The sequence below is a fragment of the Alternaria dauci genome, chromosome 1 (assembly GCF_042100115.1).
Source record: "Alternaria dauci strain A2016 chromosome 1, whole genome shotgun sequence".
Classification (NCBI taxonomy): domain Eukaryota; kingdom Fungi; phylum Ascomycota; class Dothideomycetes; order Pleosporales; family Pleosporaceae; genus Alternaria; species Alternaria dauci.
Genome location: NC_091272.1, coordinates 3,686,292 through 3,700,345, shown reverse-complemented (window position 1 = coordinate 3,700,345; position 14,054 = coordinate 3,686,292). Strand labels below are relative to the sequence as shown.

The 14,054-nt window shown below is 53.7% G+C and overlaps 4 protein-coding genes across 4 annotated transcripts; 2 read left to right on the top strand and 2 right to left on the bottom strand.

Moving 5' to 3' along the window:
- Window positions 1-333: 333 nt before the first annotated feature.
- Window positions 334-3,474, top strand: ACET3X_001148 (uncharacterized protein; the record flags this gene model as incomplete). The annotated part of the gene is made up of 1 exon (XM_069446407.1): window positions 334-3,474. One exon carries the CDS (start codon window positions 334-336, stop codon window positions 3,472-3,474), a length of 3,141 nt encoding a protein of 1,046 aa, XP_069311390.1.
- A 609-nt stretch (window positions 3,475-4,083) lies between these two features.
- Window positions 4,084-5,141, bottom strand: ACET3X_001147 (uncharacterized protein; the record flags this gene model as incomplete). Its single annotated transcript, XM_069446406.1, has 4 exons — window positions 4,084-4,135; window positions 4,209-4,637; window positions 4,733-4,839; window positions 5,109-5,141. 4 exons carry the CDS (start codon window positions 5,139-5,141, stop codon window positions 4,084-4,086), a joined length of 621 nt encoding a protein of 206 aa, XP_069311389.1.
- Window positions 5,142-8,465: 3,324 nt separating this feature from the next.
- ACET3X_001146 (uncharacterized protein) lies at window positions 8,466-12,114 on the top strand (the record flags this gene model as incomplete). The annotated part of the gene is made up of 9 exons (XM_069446405.1): window positions 8,466-8,797; window positions 8,848-8,946; window positions 9,010-9,077; window positions 9,137-9,483; window positions 9,533-9,602; window positions 9,657-9,909; window positions 11,234-11,343; window positions 11,406-11,991; window positions 12,042-12,114. 9 exons carry the CDS (start codon window positions 8,466-8,468, stop codon window positions 12,112-12,114), a joined length of 1,938 nt encoding a protein of 645 aa, XP_069311388.1.
- A 225-nt stretch (window positions 12,115-12,339) lies between these two features.
- Window positions 12,340-13,472, bottom strand: ACET3X_001145 (uncharacterized protein; the record flags this gene model as incomplete). The annotated part of the gene is made up of 2 exons (XM_069446404.1): window positions 12,340-13,301; window positions 13,355-13,472. The coding sequence occupies 2 exons, from the start codon at window positions 13,470-13,472 to the stop codon at window positions 12,340-12,342; spliced, it is 1,080 nt and encodes a 359-aa protein (XP_069311387.1).
- Between the last annotated feature and the right edge of the window lie 582 nt (window positions 13,473-14,054).

Genomic DNA, 14,054 nt, shown 5'->3' with positions numbered 1-14,054 from the left:
GCTTGCCTACGCCGCCGCCATCGCCGCCACGCCCCAGAGCAGGCTCTCCACAGGCTCGACACCAACCCACGCCGTTTCACGATAACCACCCGTTTCCTCTCGTCTCGACCGCCTGCCACCCGCACCCGAGAATGTTACCGCGAATCACCGCATCCGAGCTGTCCTGTTCTCCGGTCGAATGAGCGCCCGTTCCGCTGACCTACTCCACCACATCTGCACCCCTTGACCACACATATGGACGACGCTCTTCTACGTGTCGCTACAGGCCTCCCGCCCGCAGCTGATGCTAACAGGAGCCCAGAGCCATACGCTCCCTACCCGACACCCACCACCATGGAATACACCCCCCCGACGTCTCCCCAACCGCAGATGCCATATGCAGCGACGAGGGGATTCGCATCACATCGGTCCAAGCACCCAGCTCAGCTCCAGATGGACACCGCAGACGCGCCGCCATTCGAGCGCCCCGCCTACAGCCCATCGCCTGCAGACAGTCCCACCATTCCGCTTGCGGCACTGCCTTCCCCCAAATTCCCCCAACGCCAGCGAGCTCCTTCCCTCCTCCGCCATGCCGCCGTATCTTCTCCTCTCCACGACGTGCAAGCTGGAATGGGACAGGGCCCAATGTCCCCAAGAATGGCTCATACAATGGCTCGCCCAGATAGCGGTCCACGCTCGCCTGATCTTCGCGCCATCTTCAACCCTCTGGCCAGCAATCCCGTCAACTCGACTGGGCCATCATGGGATTCTTCCAATGAGGATCTGCCCGGGTCACCCGCCTCACCTTTCAGACCCCGCGGCATGACTGGCTCTTCGCAGCAGTCCTTCCAACCAACTCCTCCTTTAAGGTCAGTGACATCTGTCCCCGACTACGCCCAGTATGGAGGCGCCGGGCGCGCCAATCTATCTGGCACCTACAAGCCAAACAGAGGCGCCCCCAATTGGGCTCACAATGACTACTACCCCCCTCCACCTCGACCGTTTCGCGGCGAAGAGCCACGGGCCAGCTTTAGGTCCGGGTGGACCAATGCGTCTTCGAGTATCCTAGAAACCAGCGGTACGGAAAGAAGCAGTATTGCCACCGCACGGAGCTCCATCGCTAGTGATCGGCAAAACAGCCTCTACTCGAGAGACCCATCAAGAGACCGTCTTCGGGACCGCGACGGCTCGCCAGAAACTGTTCAGACGTCTGAAATTGCAGAGGAAGACGAATACATAGACCCTGTTGGTGACGTGCTCGATTCCTACTATTATGACGAAGAGGATGAAGAGCGCAGTCCTATCATGGAGCAGAGCGAACGAGACCTGCAGAGCCCCTCGCCGGTAGGTCTTGATTCGGAGCCTCCTGAGCTGTCGCAGACGCCATCTCGCGATTTCGACTCATTAGAATCCTTCCAATCCAACGAGAGCCTGAAGCAATGGGATGACCGGCCACGTCTATCGATGCACGGTAAGCTAGGAACCAAAGCGGACTCAAAGGAGCTGTTGACGATTCGACCAACCTCTGGGTCGGATCTGGATGAGGCATACAACGCGGATCCCGCCGAACGAAAGGCGTTGCGTATCGAATTGTTGCCCTCGGTACAGACCAGTCCGTTCCAGGCCGCATATACACCACGAACAATCGAAGCTGTAGTGCAGCAGTCTAAAAAGAGGCAGTCGGGCGCAATGAAAAGGACAAGCGAAGAAGCACCCAGGCGTGTGTCTGTCACGTTGCAAGCTCTGGCACTCAGGACCACGGAAATTAAGGGACACCACCCAAGGAAATCGAATGGCAGCAGATCGCAACTTGATCACATCCGCCGCGATATATCCGCACTTCCACAATTGCCGCCTAGTCGATCTCGACTTTCACGCCAGGATTGGGCCAACATTGAGGCCTACTCCAAACGACATAGCAAGAGACCAAGCGTTCCGCGTACCTTTTCCAATGAATCTCTGCCCAGTTCCCAGATTCCTCAATCCCCGCCCATGCAAAGATCTGAGCCGCTCCCCGAGCTAGACGAAGACGAGGCAATTCCCCGTCGCGCTTCTACGAGCGTATTCGACCGGAAAAGCGCGTTGTTCGATCTTGGCATGATGTCTAAACTCACAACAACCAAGAGCAAGCCTGAGACCCCGAAAGGCCCCACGTTAGCGCCTCCGAACCAGCATGTCACGACTGTGATAATGCCTGGCTTGCGAAAGACGACTGCGCCTGTAGAGAGAGATCGCTATGGATTCAAGAAGGCTTCCGACAAGATCAACGTACAGGAGTACAACACGTGGGCTTCTAAATACGAAGAGCACATCTCTCGCAGAAGAGGCAAATGGATTGCTCTAATGGCTAAGCAAGGTTTGCCGACGAATGAGCCAACCAGGTTCCCTGACATGTGCGAGAAGGTCAAACGCTACGCCCGCAAAGGATATCCCCCCGAGTGGAGAGGAGCAATGTGGTGGTTCTACTCTGGCGGTCAGCACATGATTACACAGAAGGAAAATGTCGGTCTGTACAAGTCTCTGGTGGCTCGCGTCAACCGAGACGAGCTCAACAAGGACGATAAAGATGCCATTGAACGCGATCTCGACAGGACCTTCCCCGACAATATTCATTTCCGTCCGGAACCAGCAACTGATCTACTCGACGGCGAATCTGATGACGAGCCGGCATTGATCCAAGACCTGCGCGAGGTACTCTCTTGCTTTGCTCTGAACAATCCTAACATTGGTTACTGCCAGTCTCTCAACTTCATTGCTGGTCTTCTCCTGCTATTTCTCAAGCAGGACAAGGAGAAGGTTTTCATCCTCCTCACTATCATCACGCAAAACCATCTCCCAGGTGCTCACGCTCGCAGCCTGGCAAATACAGAGGTCAACGTTCTCATGATGTTGATCAAGGATTATCTACCAAAGGTGTGGGCATCGATCAACGACACCGATCTTATCAACAGCGGCGCCGGCTCGAACGCTCATCCCAACTCGAAGTTTCAACGACAACCTACAGTCGCCCTCTCTTGTACTTCTTGGTTCATGAGCATCTTCGTTGGTGTCCTGCCAATCGAGACGGTACTTCGCGTCTGGGACGCCTTTCTCTACGAGGGACCACGTGCCCTCTACCGCTACGCTCTTGCCATCTTCAAGCTCGGCGAACCAGAAATCAGGAAATACCGTCCTGGTGATGGCGAAATCTTCATGGCCGTACAGACGCTTCCTAGGCGCTGCCTCGACCCTAATGTCTTGCACGACCTGGCGTTCGTGAAGAAGGGGTTCGGGAATCTGTCGCAGAACGTCATTGACCAAAAACGAATGTTTTGGCGTGAACAAAACATCATGGCGCATCAAACTTCTGTCAAGAACACGGACGGCCGAAGACTGCTCGCTGTAACACAAGAGGACGAAGAAGACGGAGACCGGGATAGCCTCAGGAAGGCCATGGGCATGAATGGCCTACGCCGTCGCGCGTCCCGCAAGTTCCGCAAAATGGGCATGAAGTGAAGCGAGACTTCTCTCGCCCAGTACAAAAGAATAACCAACTAGACGTTTAGCACGAGCCCAATGTCGTCGGCCGCGCCTTTTCACACTTATATACACGTTTGCAGCGTTTTCCCATCATCTGGCGTTGACTAAAAAATGGCGGGGTTATTGGGGTTTGTTTCTTTCTTCTGGAAATGTTTGTTTCGTTCTTGTATAATAATCACGATATACCCTTTGTGTGGGCGAGTTGAAGACGGAGAGATTGCAGAGATTACAAGGATGGAGACAAACTGCTGTCGTAGCATAGCCTGGCTTCGGATGGACGTTTTTATCGGGGTAATGATTACGATGTTATGACCCTCATCAGTCAATCAATATACCCAGTTCGTTCGTTGTACCATTACTCACCTTCGCAATCTCCCTGTTTGTTGTCTTTTGGCATGCTTCAAAGAAGAAAAAGTCAAGGTGTAGCCAACTCGCTGGATTCGATGCCGTTCTATTCCAAACCCGGTTCCGATCCTTAATCCAGATAACTCCAGTGTATCCTATCCGTAAATGCTCGATCCAATGCCCAAATGTCATCATGCTTTTCCGTCGTGATGCCGTGCTCCCCTTTCAAGCTATAAACATCTACTGCTTGCTCTCCTGCTCCCTCGACAAACGGTCGTGCTCGTCAATGTCACTACCAGATTGTTAGTATTCACAATTATATAAAAAAAAAAAGGCCGAAGAAGTGGAAAAAGAGCAAAACATACGTAGCCTCCCAGGGATAGTTGATCCAAACATCTCCCACCGTCCTCGCAGCACAATACCTGCCCTTGAGAATCTCCTGCGGCAACTGCCCCTTCTTCGCCTTATCCTTGTTATGCAAGACAAAGATTGAAAAGTTTGTCTTTTCGCCCTCACGGCCCAGCTTCTTGACTGCAGCCTCGACATCCTTTTCCAGCTCGCGGACGGCGTACTCGAGCGTGGTGCGCGTGTCGTCTACTTCGTCGACGATGAGGACGTTTTTGCCAATCAGGTTGGCCATTTCGAGAGAGGACAGGTCGAGCCATTGCGTGCGTGTTACTTTTGTGCCGGGCGTTTCGACCTCGGCGTCGGGACCGGAGCCGAGTTGCTCGTAGAGGGAGAGGCCGATGGCTTGGATGGGGATGTTGGGGCTGCCGGGCTTCTTGAGGAAGGAACTGGAGAGGGGCTGTTAGCTGGGAGGTCTTCTTTGGTCTTTCCGAAGCCCTTGAAACGGGGAAGGGCTTGGAGGGGGGGGGGGGGGGGGGCATACCGGAGGATGCGCGCGGGGACGTAACCGCCGCCGCCAATGGCAATCATGAGGTTGGGCTGGAACTCATTGAGGATTTGGTCTGCTGCCTCTTGGCAGAGCTTGTGGACCTAAACGGAAGGAAAATGTCAGCTACATGCTGTATAGTTTTGTTTACTGGATGTTGCGCAAGGGCTCGAGGGTCGTCGTCGTCCTAGTCGTAGTCGCGGGCATGTGGGTCGAGTTTCTACAAGTGTTTGCTGCAACGGCTGCGTCGGGACAATACCAGCTCTCGCGTGGTACATTGGTGGATATGTTGTGGTACACAAACATACTCCATGCGCGCGTGTGTGTGTGCGGGGTGTCTGATCGCATGTGTAATATTGCATCCTGCACGTACCTGGTTGTATGTGACGTAGACCTTCTCGACCATTTTCGCGACAGTGTTCTTGACTACGGCCTTGAAGCGTAAACAAAAAGTGGTATATGAGTAGAATGGCGGAGTAGAAATTGTTTTTGTAAAAAAAAAATAAGTCGGTCACGCCGCGGCAGAGTCGAAATGGTTACCTACTGGAGTAGGCAAGGTTAGGGCGGCGGCGTACGCCGAAAATCCAAGGTGGGGGGTGCTTTGTGCCCCGCAATCTTCTTGGTTGGCCAGTCAGATGAGGCGTGGTTCGATGATTCACATGTACGCAATGGTTTGTGAACCTGTCATCAGCAGCAGATCTGCAATTGAACTTGGCTGACTACAAGTGAAAACTGTATAGACTAATCTCCCATGGTTTTCAACACCTCAAGATTCCACATATGAAAGAATGGCCCACTCTCCTTTGGCCATTGGCCCTTGTCATCATCGCCGAAACAGAGTATATAGAAATGTAACACCGTATTCCTGACAATGTATTTTTCGTTCATCACGATAGGCGGGTGTGGTTCAATCCAGTTGATTCCTTTCGTGATGTCCTTCGAGTCCGAGACGATGGGCACGTAGCGTCGGACATCACTAGTACCCATCTGGGCAATCATGTCTCTCTGCTTGGCCTCCTCGTCCCACGCGGTACCATAGCAGGTGTCTCTCCACCACGCCATTGAGTTCCGCGACAAGCCTTGTTTGCCTTGAAATCTTGAATCCTGCCAAACACTTAGGTCATTATCTTCTTCATTGAACCGAAGCAAGAGCGACGCCGACGCCCCGCTGGTAGCATCGACTTGTTGGCGCATGTGTATCGCCAGGATAGACTCCTTGTAATCAACGGGCACAAAGCTATATGTGGCTGGTCTTACAGGTTGTATGATGCTCCAAACACCAGGCAGGCTTGGATAATGGGTACTAATGCACTGCCCGCTATAGGTGTATCGACTGAATGCGAGTTGCTGTTGATTTTGAAAGAGCGTAATATCATGTAGCGCATCGTCGTTGAATATGATGATCGTCTGGGTTTTGGGCTGTAAAAGAGGAGCTATGTAAGATGGACCGTGCGCCCTAAACACAGGTTAGATCTACAAACCAAAATAGCCAAGAGTATTGCTTGGATGTCATTTGAGAGGACAGGTACGGGTCATGCTCTGAACATACAAGAAGCCACTTACAACGAGTCTTGGTCAGGGAATATAGTCCCCAACTCATGCCTAATCTCAAACGATCTGCCACGCTGCGAATCGTACTCCCAAATATACACTGATATATGATCGCTGAGATGGGCAAAACATGCGACGGTACGCCCACGACAGGCGACGCGTTTGAAATAGTTGCTGTTTGGTACTCTGAATTTCTTGCCGCCTTGTTTGCCCCGAAGTTCATGCACGTAGCAAATGTTTGTATGTGTGGTCAGCACTACGATTTCACTGGATGCGAAGACATTCATAATCTGCTCACGCGCTTCTCCACCCAAGACGCGGAGATGCCATGTGTCGAGGTCCAGCACGAAGGCGCAGCGTGACGGGAGTTCTATGCGGGTGGGAGCGTGATGCCATATGAGACTATTGCCAACCAGCCTGAACTCGTAGATTGAGTGACTGGGAAGGGCGGAGCCGCCGCCGTCGTGTTTGGAATTAATTTTGTAGATACGACTGGGCTTCCCAATGCGAAATGCATGTATAGCGCGGGCTTTCATCTTACACGAGGCGTAACCGGCATCTTGAAGATTGACAGTGCCTTGATACCACTGATTGAGGCTTGCTTTGAGGACATGTAGGCTCCGGAGAAGATTACGCCATTGTCTCGAGACACTCTGCAAGCGATAGGGAGTAGCAGGATCCAAGAGGCAGAATATCTGAGCCACTAGCTCCACTGGCAGGCTGCCGACGACGTCTAATTGGAAGGTGCGATTACTGGTCGCGGCGTGGAGTGCCCTCCACTCATAAGGCGATAACTCTGTTGTCAGGGTGTGTAGCGCCGGGCCTCTCTCGTGCGCCTGGAGGCGTCGAAAAGCGTTGATGAAGTCGGTGGCCATGTTGTTTGTGCTGGTGGCGACCAGGCAGCGACGGCAAGGCAGAGCTACCGGGAGCGATCGGCGATGCGAGTCATGCAAGCATATGTTCTGCGTGGTAGGTACGAGCAGCAGTCCTGGGGTAGTGCTTAACGTTATCCAAGTGGGCTGGGGAAAGTCGGTCGAGTGCTGACTCGGTATGGGTTTGGTGGTTGAGGTCTCTCTGGACGTCTGTGCGGGCAGGCGGGCTAGCCCATGCTGCGGACCCTGGACCCTGGGCGCGATAGCAAAAGGAAAGCCGAGGGAGTTTGACAGTGTGCATGGGAGCCGGCCGGCGAGGCAAGTCTGGCGACGGTGCCGTATGCCAATCTGTGCGACTGATTCGCATCCGCGTTACGGGAACGCGGTGTGAGGATGGGCATATCAGCCGCATTATACGCTGGCCTCCGCAGCCGAAACAGTTCGCGTTATAGTGATATTAGCGGTGGGCTATCATGGTCGAGCAATGTTTCAGCGTCTCGACCTGCAGCTGGCCGATGACAGGGGGGGAGGGGTCTGTCTGGGTCTGTCTTTGACGCATGCAGCGTTGAGACGGCCGCCAGTCTTTGCCGTGAGGGTGAGGTGCATGCCAATTGCCCTACAGCAGTAGCAAGTCCGACTGCGGACAGACTGCCACCCGGCGTGGGCGACAGGTGCACCGTGTAGATATAGATAGACGGAGGGATGGGAGGATGACACTTGGCTCCCGCAGCACGCTCCAACATGATCGATCCCCCGTAAATGCCCCTTCGGCAGCGCTACCGTTCCGCCCTCGACTGCTCCGGTGCCAGTTTTGCGACACTGCCCTCTCTGCCCACGCCGACGCTGTCGTCTCCTCGTCCCCGCCAAGCCCTGCCCTCGCCCTCGCCCTCGACGCTGCCGCGCTCAAACACTGCGCATGGAACTGTGCCCTGGAGCAGCGTGTCAAGCAGCGTAGAAGCGCGCTTGGACCCCCTTGGAGCTCCTATTCCACAGCTACGGCCGCTCCCGATCCGACAAAGGACCATCTGCACCGTCTGGCATCCCGACCTTTCTGGAACCCAATTCCCACGGGTCGCGCAGGCGCTAGAAGAAATCCAAAAGACTAGGAAGCTTCCACGACGCGCGCCCGCCGACTCAAAGCTTCTGCGGCGACGTCGGCCACACATAACGCATGCTCCTCCGCACCTTCTCCGCCCTACCACGTTCGCTGCCACTGCAAAACCGGGACCCTGCAGCCATAGACCTTTCACATTTTTCGACTCTCCACACTTGACCCCAAAGCCCACGCCCACGCCCAAGCCAGCACCATGGCGTCTGTCGCAGAGGCCCGCCGGAGTCCCTTCTCGGCCGATCCACACAACCCCAACCTCCACAAGTCGATACCCATCCTGCCCTCGTCCGGCTCGACGCTTGCGCCGCCCCGAGACGCCATGGACATTACGCCCACGTCGTCGACCATGGGCCCGCCGTCCGACCGCAACGGCACCAGCTCCTTCCAGTCGCAGCAGTCGCAAAGAGAGGGAAACGGCGACTCGGGCAACACGTCGCCCAACGGCAACCAGGCGCCTGCAGTCGGCGCTGCGGCTGCTGCACAGCAGCCCAAGGTCGTCCAGACGGCCTTTATACACAAGCTATACAAGTGGGTGTGCCGCAACAGTACGCAAGCGATGCGACACTAACGCGACACAGCATGCTCGAGGACCAGAGCATCCAGCACCTCATCTCCTGGGCGAGCACCAACGAGAGCTTCGTCATGTCTCCCTCGAGCGAGTTTTCAAAAGTGCTCTCGTACGTGCATCGGGCGTCTAGCCTTCTTTCTCGGACTCACCAACTAACCCCCCCCCCTTCCAGATCGTACTTCAAACACACCAACATTTCCTCTTTTGTCCGCCAATTGAACATGTATGGCTTTCATAAAGGTGCGTGTCCGAGCGTCTTGTGCTGTGCTGTCTACCACGTGCTGACAGCTTACCACCAGTGAGTGACGTATTCCACACGGGGTCGCCAGACACACCGCTGTGGGAGTTCAAGCACGGCAATGGAAACTTCAAACGCGGCGATCTAGTCGGCCTACGAGAGATTAAGCGACGTGCGTCTAGACACGCCCTCATCCACCGCGACTCCTTCTCCACCCCCAAACTCCCTACTGGACCACCAGCTGCTCAGCCAGTCGAGCCAATGCCCGACCCCACAGAGTCACGCCTCCAGAGTCTTGAGCATACCCTCTATGACATGCACGCGCGCATGCAGCGGTCAGAAGACACGTGTGCCTACCTCAATCAAAGGAGCTCGGTTCTGGCCGAGGGCATGATGAAGTGCCATCAGGTAAGTCGATTGTCTCGGCCTGATCTACAGCAGCTAATAAACAACTCAGTGGAACCAAGACCTCGCAAGTCTGATCATGCAGATGGTGCCGGACCCGGAAAATCCAATTCACAGGGATGGTACGTGCCTATGCTTGAACCGTATCTGCGCAACACACCTGCTGACCCGGTTAGTCGCCATGATGCAACGTGAAATTGCTCGACAAACAGACATGCTCCGAGCACTAGAGCCACCAGAAGAGCCACCCCTCTCGGCACGCCAACCTTACTTTATGCAAGTAGACTCAAGCAACGGCCCACCTCTTTCGCCTCGGCAAATGCCACAAGACAATCTAATAGACTCGCGAAGAGGATCCCTGGCGAGCATCTCGCGGCAAGCTCCATACAAGGCTCCGGTCCCCGCGCATCTTGCAGTCTCTCCCCGACGGTACGGATCAATAGGCACGGGTAATTACTCTCCATCTTCAGCCAGAACCCCAGTTTCACATCAGCCACCCCCACCCCCACCTCCTCCTCCACCAGTCCAGCAGCCGGGAGCTGCAACCCTTGGGAGCAACTTGCCAAGCAGCAGCTCATCCCCGCCATATAATCTATACAGACGGCACACCTCGGCAGATATCCGCACCCATGGCTGGCAACCGCAACCACCTAGCGGCCCAGTCCACTCGCCCTATGCTTCTGGTCACAACTCCACACAGTGGCCCTCCTCACCCCATCGCCCACCTATCGGAGGAGGCGACCAGCAGCTCCGTGATGCATTAGAATCATACCAATTACCCCGCGGTCCACGGCAAGCGTCGTCAAGACATGGTACCCCTCCATTGTCAAGTGACAACATGCCATCAACATTAAGCGCAGACAGTGGGTGGACTTTACCTGGAGCTAGATACCCCTTTAAAGGCATCGACACGCCCGGGCCACCCACTCGACGATCCAGTATGGCGTCCAATGTACACTCGCTACTTAATCCTGCCGAAACCGCGGAGCGCACGGATGAAGATGAACCGGACGACGCGCGCAAGCGAAAACGCATGCAGTGATGATCACACCCCTGCCGAATGACGTCTTTCTACAGCCATATCGACGTTGCCATTTGTTGTAGTTTTGCTTTTGGTCTGGCGTTTGCTGTTCTTTCTTGGACATGATCTTGACATGCAGCTTGACTTTTCTTTCTATTGTTGCATCTTGCAAGCCTGCAAATATCCACTTTCCTATTTATTCTTTAATCGACATCGAAGAAAAGCTACTGCATAAGGGCATGCATACGCATTGGGAGGTAATGACTTTGACCATTACTCGTTCATATTGAATATTAGGTCATGAATGTTGATACTTCCTCATGCTGGTAGGCCCTTTGACCTCGGTCGCTTTGGGTATTGGAGTTTTAGGATTGGAGAAAGCTTCTTCTAAATGCAATTCGAACGTTGGTCATTTGTGTTTATACTATGGTTTTCTTTGCCGTGTCTCATAAATACAATATGCCACACAGTAATTCAAAGCTGGGAAGGCGGTAAGAGTGCTCCTTCTAGACGCGACGCGCTCTTGTGTTAGCGCAATCTCGCAATCCGATCCGTGTGCGACGTCATCAGGATCCTTCACCTCGAGCCTCGCACCTTGTCTTCCCAGACCACTATTAACACTCCTCCAACAGTCATTGTTTCATCTTTACCGCTGATATGCCTACCATACTGCAAGTTTCCCTGTGAAATCTGCACGCGAGACGCATACTGATATTGTACACCTGAGATTAGCGTTGTAGGAGCTACTCGCGGCCTGGGTGCGAGCATCGTGGAAACATATGCAGCAGACGCAGATAACCGCGTTCTGGCTACCACAAGAACTTCAGAACCTCCAGAGAATAGTGAGCGAAGGCTTTTGACATTCCATCGTCGTGACAAAACAGCTGATTTTCAATTTCCAAAGCAAGCAATGTCACTTACATTCCAAACATCGACCTCGAATCTCCACATGCCGGCAGCGATCTGATCCACTTCCTTGAATCACACAAGATAGCCCATCTGGACATTGTGATAATAACCGCAGGCTACTTTGCAACCGAGTCGCTTAAGGAGCCCTCCTTTTCCGCTCAACAGCGCATGTATACAATATGCGCCGTCGGCCCCACCATCCTCGTAACCGCACTTGCCAACTACAACAGCACACTTCTCGACGACGGGTCCAAGATCATCTTTGTATCTTCCGAGAGCGGCAGTATTACACTCAGACATGAGTCGGAGGGTGGCGGCAATTATGGCCACCATGCCAGCAAAGCAGCACTCAACATGTGTGCGAAGTTACTGAGCTTGGATTTGAAAGATCGTGGCATTGCAATAGTCACTGTGCATCCGGGCTTCATGAGGACGGACATGACCCGTAACGTGGGCTTTGATAAGTTCTGGGATGAAGGGGGTGCGGTCACACCGGATGTTGCTGCGCAGTCGCTGGTGGAATGGATTGGACAGGTCGATATTACTCATACCGGACAGTACTGGGCTCCGAGAGGACCTGCGTAAGTTTACGTCGACTCAGATTGGACACAGTGGGCTAATCATGATCCAGGGATATTGGCACTGCCGAACCGGTGCTGGGACCTAAAAGCAAGCTGCCTACCCCTCTTCAGTTGCCTTGGTGAGTGGTCTGGACGGATTGCGATGCGTAGTTGCCAGAGACGACGAATAATGAATTCACGGTGGTGTAAGTGGAGTATATTGCAACGTAGTGAAATGCAATTGCCGAAAGATAATCTAATAATCACCCCGAAGGACTAGTCTAATGCCTCACGATGAGATGCCCAATCTACCTTGAAAACCAAAACGCAGTATGCTATGCAAAAACAATCAAATCATACAATCCGACTTTACTTTGTCTCTGTTACCACATTGAGGTCGGTCGACTCGGTCGTTGGCGTACTCGTACTATCTTTGCTGGATGCTTCTGGTACCCACTTCTCTGCGTCCCCCAGGCGATCTGCGGTAAGACCAGCAGAGCCAGGATTGCGTAAGCCTGCCTCCAACTGTCTTTGGTAGCTAATCTGTCGTAACCTTTGCGCTTCTTTCGGCGTAAGATGCAAGTATAGCTCTACACCAAAAGCATGTAGCGCAAACGACACCCACAACGCCATACCGAAGACAACATTCAGTGCCGCACCGGTGTTTGCTGCATCCCCGGCGCCAAAAGTTGCTGCCACGCTTGACACTGCCTCGGGGTCCGTGCCGTTGACGAAAGATGCGCAGGCGGGGTACGAAGTTGCGAGGTCCTCATTATCGGAAACGGTTGCTGCAATTTTTGCGCAGGTCCAAACGACATAGTAATCTTGCGAGACGATGATGTTGGCAGCGATGATCATGATAAAGCGAGCCGTAATGATAGCGCCAGCGTAGAACCAGCCTCTCAACATCCACGCACGATGTTGCTCAATCTGGAGTCGCTTGACGTTGACATAGCTGATGATGAAGCTGCCTAGCGAACTGATTCCCAGAACGCCGAGACAGCTCTGTACATCCAGGCCGCCGCCAAATGCATGGCGTGCAATCATCAGTGCTCCAGCAAGGCTGACGAGGTATAAGAGGAGCGCCGCATAGCCACCAATACGGTGCACGATAATCCAGCGTCGGCGGATAAAAGGCGTGAATTGCACCACTGCAATCAGACTAGCGGGCAGTACGCCAGCGAGATGCAGTAGGATGCCGATCTTGTACTGGCTGAAGTTGAGGTAGTAGTAGCATTCTCCGGGCGCTGCGCCGTTTCCGTCCGAGCTGGGGCCATCTGCGGGACAGAAGTTCTTTGAGAAATCAAGATAGCTCATACGGGCTAGAGCGACTGTAGGTTGTGTTAGAGATATGGGGAGAGCTTTGGGATGACGGGGAACATACAGCCTACGAATGCGCCGCCAAAGACAATGTATAGCCAGAAATTGTAGGCTTTGGTGAATCCGAGTGGGTGTATAACGCGTCTGGCAAACGCGCCGGTGGATGGTGGTGATGCGACCATGGTAATATGGGGTGTGTGGATTTGAGAGTCGGCTGTTCCTTGGGCTGTTTGGGTTTGAGAGACTGGTCGGTTATGGTGTAGGAGATGATGTCTGCTGGAGTGGATGCCATCTTCGAGAGAGATGGTCGCATATTATAACATCGATTCTGGAATCCATACTCGAACCGCATTGAGACGATGCTACGCCAGTATGCACAAAATTTCACGATCAGGTAGTATGTTAGTAGTAGGTACCAAGTGCGCGCAATGAACCCGCAAAGAGTTAACTATGCGACAGAAGAGTCGATCTAGTCGATCAACGAGGCTGTAATTCGATCCCAGTAGCGGTTCAACCAGCGAAAATTTAGTTTGATCTACTCCCCAAAATGCGGGAGGGACGCAGCTGCACTGCGAATCTTTGCTTCGATCTTTCGGCGTTACAAGCTATCCTAACTCTCCTAGCGAGAGTTGTCGCAGAATCAACCAAAAGGGGCAAGGCGCGGGTCGAATCCATTGGCTCAACGAGCTGACACAGCAGAACGCCTTACCAGAGCCACGTTCTCAGCTTTCCCAGCTTTCCAAAGGTTTACAACGTCGTCATCG